Raw genomic sequence first — 22,636 nt, 5'->3', positions numbered from 1 at the left:
GGCATTACCCAACGTCGCAATTGGAAATAAAATAACCCATTATCCTCAAAAGACTGCACATAATCATAAAGATGTATATATTTTTCTAATCATAATTACGTATACATTTATGCACCTTAATCCGAAGTAATAAGGCGACTATTTGTATACATGTAAATGGCTGTCTGTACATACACGGCACACACCCCTCGGCGATCCATCACTGGTGTTTGATTTGTCACGTCACCTGTTTACTGAGCACATGTTTGGCTGCGGTCGTCAAATGGATTATATGAGGAACGTTAGGGCCGGTACAGACGGACTGCAACCCGACTGCAACTTAGCCCCCTCCACACTCGTGCGCGAATCGGGGCATGGAAGTTCGCTAATCAGCGAAATTTGTCAGTACTTAGCAATGTGACTTAACCTCCTGACGACCGGGTTTCAAAATTTGCTAACTTAATTTTAACTGTCAAATTAACAAAGAATCAAGACATGGCGCCTCTGTACTATGTGTACCATCCGGGCCGTGCAGGAGGATATGGTTGTTATGCCTGGTGAGGTGCTAGCGCCACCTAGTTCAGCTAATAAAACCACGTCACCGATATAATAATATATTGGCACGAGCCAGTTCAGTAAATACATGTAAATAGAATACTTATAGATATTAATAAGGTAAGTAATATCCATATCCGTGCTGATCACATAAAAAAATATCATTACCGAGATTCGAACCCAAAACCTCGAGCTTCGTAGGCGTCAGGGTAGACCTAAGGACCTAAAGTTAGCACTCAAGCGTCATTAGAGCTTGTTTATACCAAAATTAATCTTTTGGACGCTAATGACCGATATATACGCACCGTAGGTTCAACTCCAAAGACCGATTAATCGGTCATAGACCACAGAGCAACATAGACCATATGTATGCATAAAGTTCAATTTCAGTTTTGACACTTCAGTAACGTGGCGTCTGGATGACAGCTTTTGTTTTACACGGCGTCGAAAAGGTTAAATAAGTTCGCTGAAACCATTTTGCTGTCCATTGGAACGCCATTGTAGTCCTTTATGTAGGTATTTCTACTTACCTGCTGAATACAATGTATTCAAAGCGAAATACCGCCAACATTCTCATTTCAACTGCACCGTGCCGCTTTCAATCGTATTTCAAGTGCAGGAGGGTCCATATTACGTCGGATGGAGCGTCGAGCACTCGTTTGTGTTAATTGAATCGCGCGTGGACCGTACGGGATATGAATGACCCTTTATAAAATCCGCTAATTCCCTGGATGGAAAAAACAACAGAGAAAACTAAAAAACAAAAAAAAAACCAAAAAAAGGGTAAAAACTGTAATAATTTAATTTCAATTCTTTTTTTGAAAAAGGGAACCGTCTTCAAAAAACCAACCCACTGAAAAGCACAATTTTTTTTTATATACCCCACACCCTATCCTTGTCCAGTCCCTATCCCGTCGTAAAGCAAATTTCTGCCAAAAAGTAATTAATACCTAATTATAAGCAAATTAATAACCATCCGGGTAATGACTTAGTTTTCGAAGGCGGTGCCAATATAGTAGGTAGGTATTGATTAGTAACATGAAAATTGATAGCAACATTAATTAATTAAAAAGTACATCAGCAGCCTGACTAAATGCCCTTACCAGAATTCGAACCCGGGACCCCCTGCTTCGTGGGCAGGGTCACTACCGCCTGGGCTAGGAGATCGTTACAATCGTTTACTATTTGTTTGTCGGACGAAAATGGGGCACTAAAACAAATATGACCAATCAAAATTCAGTCGACGCGTTTTCGAATACGTCCTCAAGTTACCTACAACCATCTTAGCCCCACATCGCCAACATTTATTACCGAAGAATGCCCGCAAATGTCGGAGTTCCGCCATTTTTCTCCGAGAATTTAACGTCTGGATTCTACGGGATCGCGCCGAGGTAGTGAAGGAGGTTTATTGAAGCCTGGGAGCCTTCAAGAAATGCGTCCAATCATTGAATAAACTTGGGGATAAAGTGTAGATATCGCTAGATAAGATTCAATCTAGTACTGCTGTATACAGATTTCTGTAAACTTACGTCAAAATTCAAGTTGTGTACACCAACAAGTTACTTATAGATATAAGTAGCCGCTTTTCTGACGTGTTTTATTGGTATGTAATTACATAGGTAGGTACTTTAAGGGGCAGATATTTATTGTATTAGAATTCAATTTTCGAACTGAGATAATACAAATATCATCCTGTCACGGTTACGGCCTAACCAAATATGTAGACCCTAGGACTCGTGGTCCATCCATCCATACCTTATTAAACCTGTATACCTACACACTGAATTCGGGCAACTATTTCTTTCACTGTACCTACAAAATCTGCTAAATAACCACTAATACCAGAATATTTGTGGTTATAGTTGCCGAAATTGTATACAAATCCCCAGGATTTATAAAACGCAGTTATAACCAGACTATTCCGAGTTTTCGCATAAGTAATGAGCTGAAATCTAGTTCTCATATACGAAAAATCCTAACTGCACCATTACTGGAATGTTATACGCCTTTTACCTTAAAAAATGAGCTGTGCATTATTCCTAATGAAAAGTGCTAGCGATTATTCATCTCAACTATCCAATATAAGCAAAAGCTCGAGAACTTCAACCACTAAGCATAACTGAAGCTCAAACTTACACTGGTCCTTAAAGCGATATGCTGAACATGCGTTGGAAGGAACAGTCTTGTCGCGGAAAAGAATGGCACAATTAGAGTCGTAATTAACTGGTGTCTGGAGAAAATGGAACCGTGTCTTACGCTGCTACGGTTCTCCTGGGCGACATTTTACTATTACGGAACTTGAAAATAGTAAGGAATTTTTAATACAGAAGACTGTATGGGCACTTTAAAAACTTTTCTTCTTCTTTTTCATCGAGTTATCCCGGCATACGGCCACGGATCATGGGAGCCTGGGGTCCGCTCGACAACTAATCCAAAGAATTGACGTAGGCACTAGTTTTTACGACAGCGACTGCCATCTAACCTTCCAACCCAGAGGGGAAACTTTAAAAAGTAATAGTGTTATTCATAAACGTTTGCCGAATTTAATAGGTTGTTGAAAATCATTTGTCTCTATCTGTCATTCATTTCTGTTTAAGAAATAAGTTCAGTTTAACAGAAAGGTTTGCTTCAAAGACATCTTATTGTAAAAGTTTGCAATTGGGTTGAGTGCAGGTACAATCATAATAAAATTGAAAATTGATTGAATGTTTTTAAATTAGATACATTGTTTTCTAGAAGGATTTTGACTAAACTTAAAATAAGTAAACCATAAGAAGTATATTATATTATTTCTTTTAATATCACAAAAAAATTGAGCACATTTTTAGTATGTATGTACCAGTCCGCGTTTAACGCATGTTTTAATAAATAAATAAATGTCATCACATGACAAAATAATCCAAACACGAAATAAAAAACAAAATTGCGAAACATAAATCAAAGAAGGTTTAGGATAGTACCACTTATTTTAACAAAAGTACGTAGGTACGAGTATTTTAAATAAATAGGTTTTTGCGACTGCTAAAATGAAAAAACGAACTTAACCTAATATTAGAGTTACAATATAATTTCATTTTGGACGGACATAACATTTACGCAACCCGATAAAGATAATAAACGAGAAAAATCTTTACGTACCTAATAATAAAATAAATATATTCCTCTCTCTGCGGCCCTGACCACCGGCAGCTTGGGCCCTGCCCCGCTGCCGGCGGCACCCTAGGTTAGGTTTTTTATAATGTGTTTATATAATTTTGTAATGTTTTGTAAGTGTTTTTATATTTTACTTTTATACTCATATTGTAAAAAGCCTAGCCTAAGACTAAAAATAAATAAAGGAAATAAATAATAATTTGCGAATTTGACAATTACTAAGTGTATTTCAGTCTACTAGAAAAAGGTAACCGAGCTAGAGGCCCATATTGTACAACAGAAATTAACTGAAGACAGATTTGACACCTTTTAACTTTCGCATCGAATTTGTAGTTAGTAGTTTGTAGTTTGTAGTTAGTAGTTTCTTACTAAATGATAGTTTTTAATTGTAACAACGTCTGATATTTAAATTATAATTGGTTCCCCGCGATACAGGCACTGCCTAGTGCGGAGACCCCTGGAATGTCTGTAACCTTTAGCTGAAAATAAATGATCTTTATTCTTATTCTTTAATTGGTCCCTATGACTGTCAAATTTTATATGAAGTTGCTGTCACGTAAAATGTTTTAGACATTATTTGGAAGTTTAGTACATTAATTTATTTAGAAATGTAACAAAAATACGGTAAAAACATATTCGTTATTTTTTTTTTTATAAGCCCAACCAAAGAAACTCGAAGGAACTCATAGGGACCATCATTCGCGCGAGAGAGGTAGATAGCTGTCACTACCACCAAGCCTTTAGCTTTGTTTACTACGCCTCACCTTCATAGCGGATAGAATGTGTACAGAATAATATCTGAAACAAAAATAAATACTGTTGTACAATCTATAAAATGTACCATAGTAAATTCGGATTTTAAAACAACAAAAAAAAAACACGTCAGTCATACGGCCAATGACGTACAATATTTTGTACCTGTGATATTATATCATCGGTCGAACGACCGAGTCACGTGGTTTTTCGTGGTAATATTAACACATTCAGTGCCAGCGTGTGCTACGCGCTACGAGCGTAGCCGATAACATAGTAAAATGCGTATGTTGTAGCGAAAAGCGACTACGGACTGAACAGAGAGTTTTTGTATGATTGGGAGACTAGTCTTTTTGAGCTGCGCTTAAAAAAAGACTCAATAAAGGAGACTCGGGACTTAAAAAACACTAGGAAGTTTTTTTAAGCGCAGTCTTGTATAATATAAAAACCGGCCAAGTGCGAGTCGGACTCGCGCACGAAGGGTTCCGTACCATTACGGAAAAAAACAGCAAAAAAATCACGTTTGTTGTATGGGAGCCCCATTTAAATATTTATATTATTCTGTTTTTAGACATTATAACAACAAATACTAAAAAGTACCCTCGGTGGGCGAGTCCGCCTCGCACGCGCACTTGGCCGGTTTTTATATTTCTATCCGATTTATTAAATAGAACTTGTGTTTAAAAATAACTGCTCACTATGTTTTTCTAATAATTATCTGGTGCTTTATTTCATGCATGGTGTGAAAAAAATTATTTTAAATACAGTCAAATACCCTATTTAGACTCTAAAGGCATGAGCACTAATATCTAATATCGAAAAGTTACGAATAAATATCGGTTGTCATAATTATTAAGCGATTTTTTTTTTTTATTCAACTCATTTCCTGGTCCATAAATACATATATTTACTAACCACAACAACCTCGAATGACCATACGTGGGCCTTGTGTCTTTGCGATAAGGTTTAAAAACAAGAACATACCTTGAGGCGAAACCGAAACGTTTAGGACCTCCTGTCTCGTCACATTTCTTAAGAAAACGCCCGTGAACACATCCTGAAAAAAGAAAGTTCGGTGTCGTAAGTCTATAGCAAAAAAAGTTAGTAGATTAATTAAGGCTTTATTACTAACAAAACTTCCGTGAGACTCTGACATCACGCGACGTTTTTAGGGTTCCGTACCCAAAGGGTGAAAACGGGACCCTATTACTAAGACTTCGCTGTCCGTCTGTCTGTCACCAGGCTGTATCTCATGAATCTTGATAGCTAGAGTTGAAATTTTCACAGATGATGTATTTTTGTTGCCGCTATAACAACAAATACTAAAAAGTACGGAACCCTCGGTGCGCGAGTCCGACTCGCACTTGGCCGGTTTTTTCTATTTAAGAAATTGTTACATTTTGACTTATAAAATATAATTTAATAATCTCACCAAAATTGTATACACATCAGTCGCTTCCAATCCATAGTCGGCAGGCTTGAAAGAGACATATTGATTGTCTCCCCTCAAATTGACAAGTGCGAAAGAATATGAAGAATGGATGTCCCCTTTCATTGGTAGGTGGCGTTTGACCCACAGTGTAACTTTTTCTCGAATCTGAAATTATCAAGAGAAATGGGGTTGGCAATGACAGGTAAAAGCTATGCTGCTGGCGCCACGTCATCTGTAATATGCTTCGACCGGTCAACTTCATTAAGGACTTATTTCTAAAGTTTTACTTAAATATTTGTATAAATATTCCGGCAAAGCTTATAGACCGCGGGCCAGGAACAGATTTCCATGACCAAAGGGCGAAAACTCGTATAGTGGTTAACGGCTATGTATGATGAACCCTCGTGAACGTCAGCTGCCGCTCCGTTGGTGGGTTGAGGAATTGGTGGGTTGGTGGGTATTTATAAGGGAGAAGTAGAAGCGGGAGTTGGAAGGGGTAGACCTCGGCGGACTTTGATCAAATCGGGGAAATCCTGAAGAAAGGCCAGGCCAAGAGCACCCTAAACCGGCGAACGTGTATGAGGTATGTTATGAAAGTGAAGGAAGCGAAACAGGTATGTCAGAGTCGTAGCAAGTGGAAATTCGTGGTCTCTGTCTACCCCTCCGGGAAATAGGCGTGATTATATGTATTCATGTATGTAATACAAACGCCAGAAATTACACTCAAAGTCTGTGGGCTATGGCCAGCAGGTCCAGGTTCTGAAGCTGTTTCTCGTAGAGCGTGATGTTCCTCGTATCGTAATAATTACCTTAAAGGCAGTGGCCATCTTCCCTCTAGGGTCCTGGGCTATGGCCAGCAGGTCCATGTTCTGAAGTAGCTGTTTCTCGAAGGGCGTGATGTTCTTCATGTCGCAGCTGATTAGGAGGGGCGCGGACCACATCGACCACAAGCCCATTTGGATGCGGCTTTGGCTCTCGGTCAGGCCATTGTTTCCTAGGATTATCTAAAAAAAATACTAGATGTTTTTCCGTAGGTACCGTAAACTTAGTTAACATTGCTTACCATGTTAAACGTTGCCTGGCTTAAAAAAAAAGTGAATATCTACCAGCATTAGGTAAATTCTTGTTTGATAAATAAACGATAAACATCAAAGTGTCTAAATAGGAACACTTTGTAAAAATACTCCTTTTAAAAAAAATTAGGTAATATAAAGTGATGGTTCCAATAAAATTTAATTTACATGCCAATTGCAAGGGATTTACTCGTACAAAAATCAAACATGTTATTACAAAATTGGCGTTGTCATACAATTTTTTTATTATTATTTTGGCCACGGGAACGCAGTGTTAAAATCCTTCTGGATCTTCGTGGGCAATTGGGCACCTTGTTTAAATTTAACATATTATTATTTCATTAGCAGACATCTCTGCTTATTACAACATTAATTTAATTTAAAATAGTTATCTAAACAATCCAAAATACACGAGATTAACACTTCGCTTACTATGTCAGGATCGTTCCACTGGCCCGGCTTATGGACCTGCCTGTACACAAAGATAGATATAACTCCGTAATAGATGGATACAGTCTAAGGAAAAAACGTGCCTCGAAAATCAAGAAAATTTGATTCTCGTTCAGAGGGCGCTACTAGTTTTGGCCTACAATCGTATAGATGGCGTTGACGGTTTCGTTTGTTATTTAACAATTTTAACGCATATCAGTGAAAGAACATGGGTCAAAATCATAAAAATAATTAATGCAAACAAAAAAAATCATTTATCTATATTTAAATACATTCTATCGTATTTTTATAAATTTTCATTTTTAGTTTTAAAGTGTGTTGACAGATGGCAGTGAATTTACTGGGGTTACAAAATTTACTATGACAGTACCGCTCTAGTATAAGTTACTCTATGCTGTACAGCTTGCTGCGCGATAGGCGCGTAGCTGAACCAGGGGTGCGAATCTCCTCGCTTCGGGCAAACTCGGCTCCGTTCGGCTCAGCATTGCTCCGAAGTCCGAGCAATTATTAGGGTTGGCACAACTTGACGTCCCTTTGCGTGCACGACCGCAGATAAGTAAGTTAATGACTGAATTTTGACAACCCTAAATAGCCGAAAGGGATAGTGCCATATATTAGAAAGGGATAGCATGATTCGACCCTGAACCGCCGTCAAACTTCGGTTTTGTAAGAAGTTTCCTTTCTGTACGGTAGTACTATTATTTATTCTGTGGCTGAACTGAGAACGCGGGATTTGATGATTAACCCCTTTCCCGCCTTATTATACTTACCATGTCAGGATCGTTCCACTGGCCCGGCTTATGGAACTGCCTGTACAGCCTGTTGTTTTTCTCATAGTTGTCTATGATCCACGCAACGTTGCCGAAGTTTATGAAGATGTCGTGGAAGTTGCGCCACATGTTGCAGTGTTTTGCGATCGGAGCGTAGCTGAACTGGAAACACGGGATTTGATGATTAATTTTTGAGCACTAAGCCACAAAATGTGGTACAAAGTGCTAATTTCTCACTGTCAAAAAAAATGTATGACTTGACATGACAGAGGAAGGTGACGAATTAATTGTCCTCCCTAACGACACACACATTATCTTTCTTGCTCTATTAAGCTGCATAAAATGTAAAGTGAACCGACATTACGAAATGCCTAAAAACACACTGCAATAATATTGAATTTCAGGAAAAACGGCGATGACAGTCAAGTGACTCGAATTTGCATTTGTAACGACCAGAATCGATCCATATACCTAGTCGGCTCATAAGTTCTGTCACTGGCCTTTAAAATTTAAATTTGGAACTCCTAAAACAAAAACCGTTCTGCATTTGATTTTCGAATCTTTATTAAATATTTGAGTAGTATAATTTTGCAATTTTCTGTTTTCTTCAACATGGAGTGGACGCTTAAAGATAGCCGTACCGCAATAATTGCACTATATCGTTGTGGTCACTCGCCGACTAAATTTTTTAAGCTACTTGAAAATTTAAAATTCTCTCTAAGATTTGTGTATCGTACCATAGAAAGATACAGTGAGGTCTCTAGTTTAAATGACAAGAAAAGAAGCGGTCGTCCGCGTACAGCTAGGACTCCAGCGGTTGTACAAGCAATTAGGGCACGCATTGCCAGAAATCCCGCTAGGAAACAAAAAGTTATGGCCCTCCAGATGGGTTTGAGCAAAAACACGGTGAAAAGAGTGCTTAATCAAGACCTGAGACTTCGTGCTTATAAACGAAAAACTGGCCATCTTCTCAATGGTCGGCTTAAAGCTTTAAGGCTTAAAAGATCTAAAGCTTTATTGAAGAAGAACGCTAAAAATAAGCACCGTTGTATACTGTTTTCGGACGAGAAAATTTTTGACATAGAAGAAAACTGTAATAAACAAAATGATAGAGTGTACGCTCGCAATAGTAAAGAAGCGTCTAATAGCATTCCCCGTATTCAAAGAGGTCATCACCCTTCATCTGTGATGGTTTGGCTGGGAGTTTCTTATGCGGGCGTCACTAGTATGCATTTTTGTGAGAAAGGAGTAAAAACTAGTGCCAAAGTGTACCAAGACACGGTGTTGACTAATATTGTGAAACCACTATCCCATACGATGTTTCTAAACCAGCATTGGGTTTTCCAGCAGGACTCTGCTCCAGCCCATAAGGCAAAGTCTACACAAGCCTGGCTCGCCTCCAATAAAATCGACTTTATACGGCATGAAGATTGGCCCTCCTCTAGCCCAGATCTTAATCCTTTAGACTATAAAATATGGCAGTATTTAGAGGAAAAGGTGTGCTCAAAACCTCATGCAAATCTAGACTCGCTGAAAAAATCTCTTGCTACGGCAGTGGCCAATATCGACATGAAAGTGGTGCGTGAATCCATTGACGACTGGCCACGAAGACTTCAAGCCTGTGTAGATAATTATGGCGGTCATTTTGAATAAATGTTATACATTTTGATTCTCTAGTTTATAAGCTTTCAAACGCTGTACAAATTATACGGAATAAACTTAAACTTTTGATTTTATTTGATACTATGTATATGACAGAACTTATGAGCCGACTATGTAAATAATGCCATGAAATCATTTAACACTGTTTTTAATAGTAGCATAGACTTAAAATACATAATACTACAGAAAATAAAATACATAATAATAATACAAGTACCTATGTTACATTCGTACTCACCTCAGTCTTATGAATGTACTCCTTATAATAAGGCCAACTGCAGGAGAACACCATGGGTCTGCCAGTCTCATTCAAATAGTGACCAAGCTTTATGTATGCTGTAATCAGTACACGAATAAATAAGACTTAAAAAGAGTAGTGTTAAAATTAGGTCTTAAACAAATAAAAACATCATAAGAAGACGTGGTTATTTGCCACTAAGGCAAGTGACAATTGTTAACTATAAAAAAAATGCAGAAATGATCATGTAGCTTGTTTTGTAACTGTCAATCTGATATTTTTTTTAATTGGCGTTCATTAACGCGTTTGACACCTTTGCTATGCCCCCTGACATAATACTATAATGCCTTGAGCATGGATGCGACTGAACAGTGCACATATACTAAGACCAACCACTCTGTGACAATGCAGCTTGCAATGAGGATATACTTAATTTATTAAATACTAGCTTTTGCCCGCGACTTCGTCTGCGTGGACTTAGTAACTGCAGCTAAGGTAAGAATAGCGCCTTGAAAAAATCTCATAGCAATCTAAATTTGAGCATATTATACACACAAATTAGCAGGCACTTTGTTAATTACCTCAATTCCACCCCGCTTTTTATTTTCTTTTTCGGGATAAAAACTATCCTATGTCCTTCTCAGGGACTCAACCTATCTCTATGCCAAATTTCATCTAAACGATTCAGCGGTTTAAGCGTGAAGATGGAACACACAGACAGACAGACAGACAGACTTTCGCATTTATAATATTAGTATGGATGAAATTTGATTTGTGTAATTAAATTACCAGTATCAAGATACGTGTTTTCCACAAAGCAGCCATCAACTTTGAGATAGTCCACATCCCACTCCGCAAACTGTTGGGCATCATTCTCGAAGTGTCCGCGCGAGCCTGGGTAGTGCATGCACGTGTCTGCGCCCACGTTGGTGTACATACCGAATTTCAGACCCAGCTTGTGGACCTGGTGGTGAACAAATACAAGATATCGGTCTCAAATAAAAACTGTTTCAACAACAAATACAACAGCAACATACTCATGAATAAAAACTTATATTACATATATTAAACTGTATTTAATTATAAAATATCAGGAACACTATGTTAACCCCTTGTCAATGCTCTTAATAAACTTCATAAATCCCTGATCAACTTTGCTCACTTTTGCATGTATTTTCTTAACTTTTGGATTATCAAATTTTATGGTCACGAATCATACAGACTATAATCTAAAATATCTTTGCGTAGTTTTAAAAATCTAAGCATACATAGGGACAGACGGATGGACAGACAGGGGAAAGCGACTTTATTTTATACTATGTAGTGAAATACACACAGGCTAAAGAAAAGAGTGTTGTGGGGTAACTTCCAACTCAGTAGAGATAAATTGTGTATCCCACTTCATTTTTTCAAAAGTACAGTACTGTGCAAAAAACTCACATAGTCCGCTAAGAACTTCATGCCCCTCGGGAATCTTTTTCGATCTGGCACTAGACGGTCATTGCTGTCCCGCAGCCTCTCCGACCAGCAGTCATCGATCACAACATACTCATACCCCGCCTCCAGATAGCCTTCATTAAATAATGCATCCGCTACAGACATGATGAGTTGTTCACTGTAAATTAATGTAAAATTTTAGTATTTATTTTATATTTTTGTGATGTTTTTCTGTCTGTGTTTGATAAGGATCCGGACCCAATTTTTCTGTCATTTATTGCATTCTTTTTATCAACATGTCAAAACTGAGGTTCAAACACATGATGAAATACATAAGAAAGGTTATAAGAAAGTGGTGACCAAAAAGCTGGCGGCTTCCTCGCACAACATATCAGGATTATGATACAATGAGGAAATGCTGTCAGCATCCTTGGTACAATGCTTCGAGGGCCTATTTTAGATTTAAGCTAGTTAGTAATTTAATTTAGTATTTGTACAGTTATTGTAATACCTCTGTATCAAAGATAGATATAACTCCGTAATAGATGGATACATGCCTCGAAAATTAAGAAAATTTGATTCTCAATCAGATGGCACCACTACCTTTGGCCTACTCTCGTATAGATAGCGTTGACGGTTTCGTTTGTTATTTAACAATTTTAATGCATATCAGTAAAAGAACATGGGTCAAAATAATATAAAAATAATTAATGCAAATTGCAAATAAAAAAATTTATTTATCCATACATTTTTTGATATTTTTATTTATAGTTTTAATCGTGTGTCGATAGATGGCAGTGAATTTACTGAGGCTACAAAATTTACTATGACAGTACCGCTCTATCCTATTATATCCTCTTTGTCTGTAAATAGTCATGTTTTAAAAATGCAAGTTTATAAGTGGTTCATAATGATATTTCCGTACACGGCGGGAAGAAGTTGATAATAGGTGGGAAAAAATTGAAGAAGTTTGAACCTTATGTAATTCTATTTTAAGTTAAAATTTCTTCAATAAAATATCTCGAGTTATCAACTTCTTCCTGCCGTGTACCGATTTCATATTTATAGTTGTATAAGTTCAGAAACAAAATGGACTTAATGAAAATATGCATGCAAATAATTAATATCCCTTTAAAAAGATAATACTTATGCAAAAAGTAATCCATAAATTTAAACAAAATGATTATAAGATACTGTACAAGAAAAATGCACTTTTCATGCAGCCATGTCGTTTTTATATTGTTCTTATCAGATAACAGGCATTACTTGCTTTCTACGGCTTTGATTATCAAGTTTATGCATGGTTAAGTTCATTTATTCTGCTCTATCAGCCATATACATATACGAGAGACGTATGATTTAAAAACAAAATACTAACATTACATTTAAGTACATTCTTCAAATTATTAGCAGCACCGTACCTCGTAGACATTGTTTACAAACAATAAATACCGGTGGAACTCACTTGAGACATTTTTCGGGGTTTTTGTCACAGTCGTCGGCGCATTGGTAGTACCCCCACGACATCCAGCCCATGGGAGGTGTCCGGGCCAAGCCGTTATTTAGTAACATCACGAAATCTAAGCACAGAGCGGATATAAACACGAAAATCTGAATCCCGACAAACATTCTGGTTCCGTAAAATTTACTCAAGATTGTACATTGAATATTAGTTTATATTAATGGAAAGCAAATTCAAGATTTTATTAACCGTATCCAAATTAACTCATTTTTCCGGCGAAATATTGTTTAACTGAAGAGCGGTAACAAACAAATTGAACAAATATCCATTTCAATATTGATTAAGTGAAACTGACAGTCTGACACTGACATATTGATGAGTGGTGACTTGTGGGAGTTGTATTTTCGCGTTTAATTTATCTCAACCAATGAGCATTTAAAAGTAGATAACGTTCCATTCCATTCCATAACGTCATTGCAACTATTGTAAGTAGGAATTGGTACGAATCTGAAAGTACCCAAGTCAGCGCTTTTCAAACTTTCCGGAAACAATCGGTAAAACTGCACCCCAATATTTTTCCTTGGGAAAATCTAGCAGTGAAATCTTTTCGTAAAGGCTATTTCACCCCGTTGTCACATCAAACGCAAGCCGTCACGTACGGTCGAACCGTCGGTCGGTACATACGAAATAAAAAGTACTTAAGTGTAGTTGAGCTAGACGATTTAAGTAAAGGGTCGGACGTTGGATGGACCTCGCCTGCGTGTTATAGCGTTCGTTGTGACCCTGTATTGGAAAAACTCGAAAAGGTTAAGAAAATAAACCTTGCGACTAGCATAATAAAAGAAAAAGGGCGGGATCTCATTCGTATCCGTTACCGTTCTCATTCTCATTCGTTCAAGCATTACCTACATAAAATAAATATTTTACTACTACTTAAAAGACACATGAATAAATTTTCATGAATAAAGATTGATTTACAAAGTGGGCATATTAAGTAACTACCTACCTAAATATGTCTGTGACTTTGCTTAAGAAAATGAGTAGGCGCTTGAGATGTCACCACTATCAGGCAATAATATTATATAATAGACGGGTTATACTGTTACATAAGGAGCGCAAAAAACACTTGCATATTTATTTCTATACCTACGAAGAAATCTGTTATTTTTTATTAATTTTCGCATTCCATTCATCTTTGTCATACTCGTTATTAAATATGAGCTTGTTTTTTTATCTTTCGGTCAGCACATGCACATTTCTCGCAGGTGCGACTAACTAAAGGCATTAGGCAACTTGTACTTACAATTTGTCACAAGGTAAGGGTTTCAATTTTGGAACGCCTATAACATAAATAAATAAATTTATTCAATTTCGCGCCTTTTTCTACTGACACACCCAACTGTGTTGTCGCGAATATCGCGAATAGTTTAATAGTTGCCAACGTCATGGAGTAGATGGCGCTTGTAGTCACGTTTTAGTTAAATAACCGCTTCTAAGTGGTTGTGATTTTTTGGGTGGAGACAAGAGGGTAGACGCCCGAACGACAGTATGAAAAGTAGGTTGTGTGCGAACAAATCGACGGGAAGAGTGATATTTTCTTTTGGATCTATTCAAGAACTTGCTTGTGGTGTTATTAGAATTATGAGGTGTCTCTTGTAGATTGTGAATAACGTATATCAGTATTCAGTGTGAAGTGTGATCCGAGGGAATTGTTCATGGCTAATGTAAGTGAAGTTCAATCATAATTATACGAATGGATTCGTCCGAAGATATTGGTAATATAGAATTATAGAACACATTGTAGTTACGCGAAAGTGTAACCACTCATCATATGAACTTAAGGTAAACTTAGTGTGCGGAATGGGGTCGCTATAAGGGGATGTTGGAGGCGACTATTAGCTCAAGAAACCAAATGGATAATCATGTGAAACTCATGTTATATGTAGGTAATAAAGTAGGACACCAGCAATGAGTTATCGTCATCTCACTGACGTCCAGGCCTCGTATAGGTATGTAGTATGTTTACATAATCGCTTTCCAGTATCAGTAAAGGCATCAGCTCATTCAATAGGTTCATAAGTATAGTGAGCTTGACGACATGTGTTTCGGTATACCTTAGCTATTCAACTTCGCGCCTACACTTTTTAAATTTTCCGCCTTTTTCTACTGATAAGGTCGCTGTGCCAAATATCTTAAGTTGAGAATATTGTTTTTCACCTCAGCAGCTCGAACAAGCCTACTTTCGTCACTCCAGAGAGTGAGGAAAGTGCGACTTTCGTCACTCCAGGGAATGAAACAAAGTAACTGTTTAATTTAGAGCTACTAGACTACTACTACTGAGCTACTAGAGGAACTGCCACTCCATCCGGTCTATTACAAATTCGAAATACATTTTAACCTTTAATATGTTCTCACTACTGAGGTAGAAAATTATATGTGTCACACGAGAGCAAAGTTATTTTACATCTCGTGTTTTTGAGTCCCTCGCTACGCTCAAGATTCTAACGTAGAATCACTAGCTTCGCTCATGAACACTCGCAACACTCGCAAGAAAAACCAACTTTCCTCTCTTGTTTCACAAATAACTATTGTACTTTAACATTGTAATCCCAGTAAATAAACAGTGTTTAGCAAAACTTTTTGAGGACAGCTTTTTGAGTTTTGAAAGCAGTAACCATATTATTTCCGTACTTATTATTATGTAGCCGTAATCACGGTGCTCCGGCCAAAAAAAATTAGGATTTTTAGAAAATAGTCACAAGGAAATAACGCCATCTGTTATATCTAGCTCATTTTAGTGTCAAAGCGACAGGGATTCGTACTTAACTCCGCTAACGGGATATCCGGACCACTCATTAGCGCTTGAAACTAGAATCTACCCTTTATCGCTAACTCACTGAATTTTATCATTAAAATTTTCCATCTCGTTACGAAAATGTGACAAAGAAAGGAGTTTCATAATGGAGTCTGGAGATTACAAGTCAACGTCAATTTCAATAGAATTGTAGGATTATTTTACTTTTGTATATTTCCCAATGTTTGTACTAAAGTTCTTTGTTCTTACTTTTTTATGAGATCGTTGACCTTTTGATCAATTGAATCACAAAGGAATATTCCAAACCATTTCTGGAAAATGACGAACTTAGGGATTGCATAATCTAATCATTCGATTCCGTTTCTCTTCTGTTAGGGTAGGTTTTCTTCTGGTAGGTAGGCAAAAACTCGTACCTAGTCAACCTTCTTAGTTGAGAAGAACTTCAAAACCAACCGGATAGGGCCTATTTTTATTTATAGGTATTTGTCGAATTATTTTTGATAGATTTTGATAAAATTTGGTAGTAGACTTGGTTGGTGGGTAGTCTAAAAAATCGTTAAGTAGATTTTAGTTTGGTCCACGTTGATGATATAATTGTGCGAATACTCAATCTGACAATTATTTGTACGTATTATTTATATGTGCCCTTATCGCATACCGAAGCCTTATACGGCAGTTATCATATTTTATTTTATTTTCATTGTCAAATTTAATACCTCGAATACTTAAGACCGTCTCCGAGAGCCTGTACAGCCCCATTTTTCGTTACTGGTCATCCGTTCACCATAGCGAGAACAAAAAGTAAATATAGAATAAATATAAGACTAGTCATATGGCGACTGAAGCAACTCTTAGTTTAAGTTAGATAATAATATTATATTATAGCATAATATTTTTTTTTATATGGACTTGTCTGAAATAGTGTTTTTTTTTTTTAATACCTAGTTTATTTTATATTACGTAGTAAAGGGTTAATCCCACGGCAACAAGTTCCAAACCCGGTTTTTTTTAATGATATAGGAGGCAAACGAGCAGATGAAACACCTGATGGTAAGCTATTACCGTCGTCGATGGACACCCGCAACACCAGAGGGGTGTAAGTGCGCTGCCGGCCTTTAAAATGGGTGTACGCTCTTTCACATTGTAAACGTCAGATTAAGAAAACACGTAATAATTGCCAGATTAAGATAATAGCACAATTAGACCATTAGCTTCGACCAAAATTACCAAATTCACAATCTACTGAACGGTTTTTTAACAGCGCACCAACCAACACAGACGGCTAAAAGTGGTTAAGATAGATCTCCACTGGTAGCAAGATATCACTCATAATTTAATCTGACACGCTCGAGTACCTAACTATATACCTACTTACGAAGAATCCCCTTTCGGGCGCATACTATAATAATTTAGCTCAAATAAATACTGGATAAACGCTTCTCTTTCGCACAAATACTACGTCTCCTTTAATGAATGAGAATAACATTATTAAGTTAGTGTATGTTTATTGCAGATATCGACGGAGATGGACGGTGATGGCATGTAGCGCGATGCGGTGGCCGCTCGTGCTGGCGCTGCTGGCGGCGGCGCACGCGTTGCCCACGCAAGACCCTGTGCTCTTCGAGGCCGCGTTCCAAGGTAATCTAGAACTTAGCACGTTGTGATAAGGGCGGGAATGCCTTGCACCTGTCGCCATTGGATGGTTTGAGCTGACATGTTCGTATCATATAATAATGTCCTCCTCGCCGTGTCCGACGACGGCGACTCCAACCGTTTTTAATGGGAAACATGGAACGCTCTAATGTGGCTTGCGAAGCCAAACTTGGTTTTGAAGATGCGATTGCATGGTACGCAATGGAGCTGGCCGGCTGAATTGTAGGTGTAGGTGTACGAAGGCTTCGGGCGCGTCTTACGGAGATGGCGCTTAGCATCCAAGTCTTCTAAGCGCCGCTGCTCGTATTGCTCTACACTTTTGTGAACAGTTGCGCGCCATGCCGTTCTACACATCGCGCTTTCCTCCCAGGAATCGCTCGGTATACCGCAAGTGGATAGGTGACGCTCGAGGACTTCTTTATGGCGCAAGTACTGACCCCCCTGTTTCCTTTTTCCGCTAGAGAGCTCGGAATAGAACACAGCTTTGGGTAATCTGTTATTGCCCATGCGCACGACGTGGCCACCCCACCTCAGCTGATGTTTGATGATGAGTGCCTCGATACCAGGCATCTTGGCGCGACGCAGGACTTCCGTGTTCGGTATTTTGTCTTGCCACTTTATGCGCAGAATTGAGCGAAGACAGCGTAGATGGAAGGAGTCCAGCCTTTTAATTTCTGCTTTGTAAAGTTAAACGCTAACCTCTTGAAGGGGTATCGATTATAAATTATAACGCTTATTCCATCTTCAACTTTCTCTCCGTAAAAATAGAATCAAATATTGTTTTTTTATGTTTAAAGTGAAGGACTGGGTGTCTAACGTGTTGACAGCACAGATGTAATATTTTTTTGAATTAGGAAGGGGATACCCTTTCATTTTAGCGGTATTTCTGAAAGGGAAACCCCTTCCTAGAGCTAAGTCAAACGGGTAAGCAATTCAAAGGGAAAGCCAATTGTTGAAGCTATTCGATAAACGACTAAGCCATTTTAAGGTTTTTTTTTTTCTGGGAAGGGATTGACGGATATACCGGTTACTAATATACTTAGGTTAACTATGTGTGTGTGTGTGTGTTGCAAAATATAGGCCACTCACCTCACCGCCGCTCAATTTATTTAGACCACCAAGAACCATACAGAACGTGCTCAAAACGAAATCACGTGACTTTGTAGAGATCTATGAAAAACTACTAAAAACTCAAAATCTAGCGCACCTTGTTGAGAAGCAGTATCATAAAAAACTCATCTGTAATATAAATATTACCTTCGTCATCCTATCATGAGCAAAATGTGATTGCCTTGCTTCCAAGCGCGCTCCATATTCATAAAGTATTTTAAACTCTCATTCAATAAGGTGCTACGCTACTGTTCAAGTGTTTGGCACAAGTCGTAGTAGAAATAAAACAGTAGGTCTACATAAAAAATGCCTTCTGGCTTCCACATTAGCCAATATATACAGCTTCGTGCATGAGTATGACGATACTGACAATTGGCAATGTTTTATACAATTTATTTCATTGGTTTTCAAGTCTACAACACAACATAACCTATTTCAAAACAATTAGACTAGTTATAAGACTGTAATGCAATTTCGACAGTGACAGTCTGCTTGCCTCCTAGGTCTTACATTTCTGTCATAGCTCACGCTGCATTCGTTTAAAATATTTTACCCCACTGGGTTTGTACGTTGCCAATATCCCCTTATCAACACCAAAATGCAGCAGAGTACAAACAAGTCACTGTCTCAACTGTATAGGCACCGGGTCAACATTATTTTCGTTGTCTTGTTTTTTTATTTTTTATTTATTTGATAAAAGACAAAAATAGAAGCGTGTGAGTAGTCAGAAACAAGACAACGAAAAGAATTTTGGGCTCACCACGTAGGTCCTGTACGTATGATTTTTTATTTTATTTTTTATTAACTGAGATGAAATTTATTCGCAGGATCTGTATTTGGCATACTTCTCTCATTTGACTATGCTAAAGTGTCGTACATCAAACTAAGAACATCACCGACTTAGCGTTGCAGAAGGTAAGCCAGGCACTTAACTCGGCTCCTGAGCACACAAGTCCCTACTTTACAGACTGCCCCCCTACCCCCATATGGGTGGGGGGTGATCTAGGGACGGGCACCTGGTGAGGTGAAATGCCTAGGATACTGAGTTCGGAGTGCCCTTACCTTATCACAACTGTGCTTTGCATGAAGCATTATATTGTAATTTATTAAATTTGATTCCACATTCAAAATTTTATAAACCTTTACTAAAAAAAATACTTAGTACTGATGATTCATGTACCTATGTTCAATTTTGAAGATAATCATTTGATAAAAGGCATCCAAGAATTTTTCACATAACTTTGGCCACGGTGACTCAATCCCCCTTCCCCCTTGTCACAAAATGTCACATTTTCTTGAGCCCTCCCCTCCCCTAAATGTGTGATGTAATTGATAGATGTCCCCTTTGTGAAAATCTGTTATTATTCTGTAAATTAAAAAAGTTTTCACATAACCAATTCAAAAAGGGCTTTTTCTTTCCTGCTAGGAGGGATCAAAGTGGCACTTTTCTTCCCTGCTAGGAGGGATCAAAGTAACATTTTTCTGTTCTAGGACACTATTTTTAAATTTTTTGCACATTCATGCATCTTATCTTCACGCCTGGCGCTGTAGGTACCAAAGCCAAAATCTTGGCGAAAACTAATGGAACTAACCCAAATCCGTCAAACGGCAACATATGGACCTCATTCAGTGAATCACCCACATACGTTTTTACAAGCATACACTCAAAAAACTCTTTCGGTCGCTATTGCGTTCGGGAAAGGTTTTTAAAAGGCGTAGAGAAAAAGCCGCAAATTGCCGGCCCGTCCCTACCCTAGCCGCTCCATTGGCGAGCTTTGCTTATTGGTTCATTGCTTGCGCCAGTGTTCGCCACAAGTATGCTTTATATACGCTTGACCGGAACTCTATTTTATCGGTCAATCGGTGGCTTTTTTTCTCGGTTGATATTTTATTTGTGGGGAATTCCTACTAAGTTTATTAATTTAATAATAAGTGAAATGAGTCTGGGCAAGTCTGGGGTATGAAAATTGTTTATATTTTCAATTGATGACATTGCAATAAATATTAGTAGGTATCCGTCACAATATAATATTTTCATTTTTTAGGGTTCCGTACCTCAAAAGGAAAAAACGGAACCCTTATAGGATCACTCGTGCGTCTGTCCGTTTGTCTGTCCGTCTGTCACAGCCTATTTTCTCTGAAACTACTGGACCAATTAAGTTGAAATTTGGTATACATATGTAAGTTTGTGACTTAAAGACGGACATGTAACGAAAACAAATGAATTTTAAACACAGGGGCCACTTTTGGGGGTAAATGAGAAAATTAAATAATAAAGTTTTTCAAACTATATCGTGTTACATATCAAATGAAAGAGCTCATTGTGAGAATCTCAAATATATATTTTTTATAATTTTATAACTAATAACCAACAGTTTAGAAGTTATTCAAGAAAATAGGCAAAAATGACCAACCCCCCCCTTTATCTCCGAAACTACTGGGTCTAAAATTTTGAAAAAAATACCAAAATAGATCTTTATCTATAGATCACAGGAAAACCTATTAGAAATGTGCAGTCAAGCGTGAGTCGGACTTAATTACTTAGTTTTTGATCCGACCCCTACGGGTTTTTTAAAGACATTTCACTCACGTTTCACATCATAAAAAATACATTGTGTAAATTATGTAATATAAGTTCCCCTTTGTACATCTTATTATTTGTACCATGTAATTTTTAATATGTATATTTGTACAATAAAGAGTTTACTACTACTACTACTAATGTACGGAACCCTTGGAATGCCAGTCCGACTCGCACTTGGCCGGTTTTTTTTCTAATTACCTACTTACAATTTTTAACTAATAGTAGTAGTAAAACACTTTATTTTACAAGAAACAAAATGTGATTGATTGAATTAGGGTACTACGAGTAAAGGTCTCGTTTTATATTTAGATTGCATCTGACAAATAAACTAAATCGTTAAATTAATGAAAATACGAACTCCACGGGAATCACGTATCAGAAAGTATAAGAAATAAAACTTTTTTTCATTTCTCATGCTCTGAAAGAGGGTCATTGTTGTTCTAAAAGGTGCACAGAAAATGATACGTGTCTGCACTAGAGCATTTTACGTTCGAAGTACGACTTTTTTAATTTTTTTACGATACGCAATTGAAATTTGAGTTTAAATGGATTTGTAATAAATTTTTCATTTTGATATTTGACTCTCCATTCCATAAATAACGATACTTTTGTCTGAATTGTTAATTGAAAGTACCCTCAAGAAATACTATAAAAATGTATACTTAGTCATGTTTTAAAAAAAATACATGCATTTTACTTTCCTCGTATTCGAAATGAAAAGTAGAGTGTTTAACTCGGGTGAAAGGCATCATTTCTGCCTCGGACTATTGGCGCTCTCACTGCATTCGAGCGCCAAAATACCTCGGCAGAAATGAGTGCCTTTCGTCCCTTGGTTAACAATCTACTATATCCAAACTTGTGGGAAGAGGCGGGGAAGACTGATGGTAAAAAAAATTGATCGCTAAAAATATCTATAAAAGATGACCATGAATAGAGAGCCTCCTTATTGTTTGAAGTCGGTTAAAATGCCTTTGTATTTGTTGACTAGACGCAACTTTTTTTTAAGACTAGCAGTTTTTTTTATTGAATTGGATTTTCTGCTTTAGACCTTTTATTTTACATAGCAAGAAACACCTGAAGGTCGGCAACCTCTAAACGAAATGGCAATTAATTTTCAGAAAGATGGCGCCACGTGACAGAGTAATAGAAGCGCAGACATGTTGACAGATCGTATATCTCATCGCGATTACCCTGTCAACTGTCAACCGCGACAGTATAATAAAGCGATAGTTTGTGCACTTGATTACTTGTGTGTTGTGTCTATTTGCACGCTAATAGAACTTGTCTAAATATTCGCTCAACATTTGATTTTAGTAAAATTAATAAAATAAGGGTATACATTTTCAAAAACGCTGTAGTTTTATTGTATTTTAATTAAATACCTTTTTACCAAGTTTCAAGTTCCTATAGCTTAAGTAAAAGAAAACTTCCCCTTTTAACCTCCTTAGGTGTTGAATTTCTAAAAATCCCTTCTTATTTCTTGTTTTCCGAGATTTTGAGACCACACGTG

The 22,636-nt window shown here is 37.5% G+C and overlaps 2 protein-coding genes across 2 annotated transcripts in view; one reads left to right on the top strand and one right to left on the bottom strand.

Moving 5' to 3' along the window:
- LOC134754451 (pikachurin) overlaps positions 1-22,636 on the top strand; it is a 173,940-nt gene that overhangs the window by 58,318 nt on the left and 92,986 nt on the right. The window contains exon 3 of the mRNA XM_063690786.1: positions 17,293-17,417. Coding sequence (XP_063546856.1) covers positions 17,315-17,417 — 103 coding nt within the window. The 5' untranslated portion in view covers positions 17,293-17,314. The remainder of the gene's footprint in view (positions 1-17,292; positions 17,418-22,636) is intronic.
- On the bottom strand, positions 3,354-13,308 carry LOC134753620 (alpha-N-acetylgalactosaminidase-like). Its single transcript, XM_063689560.1, has 10 exons — positions 12,968-13,308; positions 11,506-11,680; positions 10,855-11,029; positions 10,066-10,163; positions 8,166-8,327; positions 6,682-6,876; positions 5,873-6,037; positions 5,425-5,497; positions 4,452-4,485; positions 3,354-4,166 (listed from the first exon to the last, which is right to left on the bottom strand). The coding sequence occupies exons 1-9, from the start codon at positions 13,129-13,131 to the stop codon at positions 4,454-4,456; spliced, it is 1,239 nt and encodes a 412-aa protein (XP_063545630.1). The 5' UTR covers positions 13,132-13,308; the 3' UTR covers positions 3,354-4,166; positions 4,452-4,453.

The sequence above is a fragment of the Cydia strobilella genome, chromosome 2 (assembly GCF_947568885.1).
Source record: "Cydia strobilella chromosome 2, ilCydStro3.1, whole genome shotgun sequence".
In the NCBI taxonomy this organism is placed as follows: domain Eukaryota; kingdom Metazoa; phylum Arthropoda; class Insecta; order Lepidoptera; family Tortricidae; genus Cydia; species Cydia strobilella.
The sequence above is the reverse complement of the archived record's forward strand: the minus strand, read 5'-3'. Positions and strand labels throughout refer to the sequence as shown.

Excerpts from the sequence above, each read along its gene's own strand:
- LOC134753620 (XM_063689560.1), bottom strand. The coding sequence starts at position 13,131 with ATGTTTGTCGGGATTCAGATTTTCGTGTTTATATCCGCTCTGTGCTTA. Across the intron at positions 11,681-12,967 it reads AACCCCGAAAAATGTCTCAA|TGAACAACTCATCATGTCTG; the intron begins GTGAGTTCCACC and ends ATTAATTTACAG. Across the intron at positions 8,328-10,065 it reads AGTACATTCATAAGACTGAG|TTCAGCTACGCTCCGATCGC; the intron begins GTGAGTACGAAT and ends CCGTGTTTCCAG.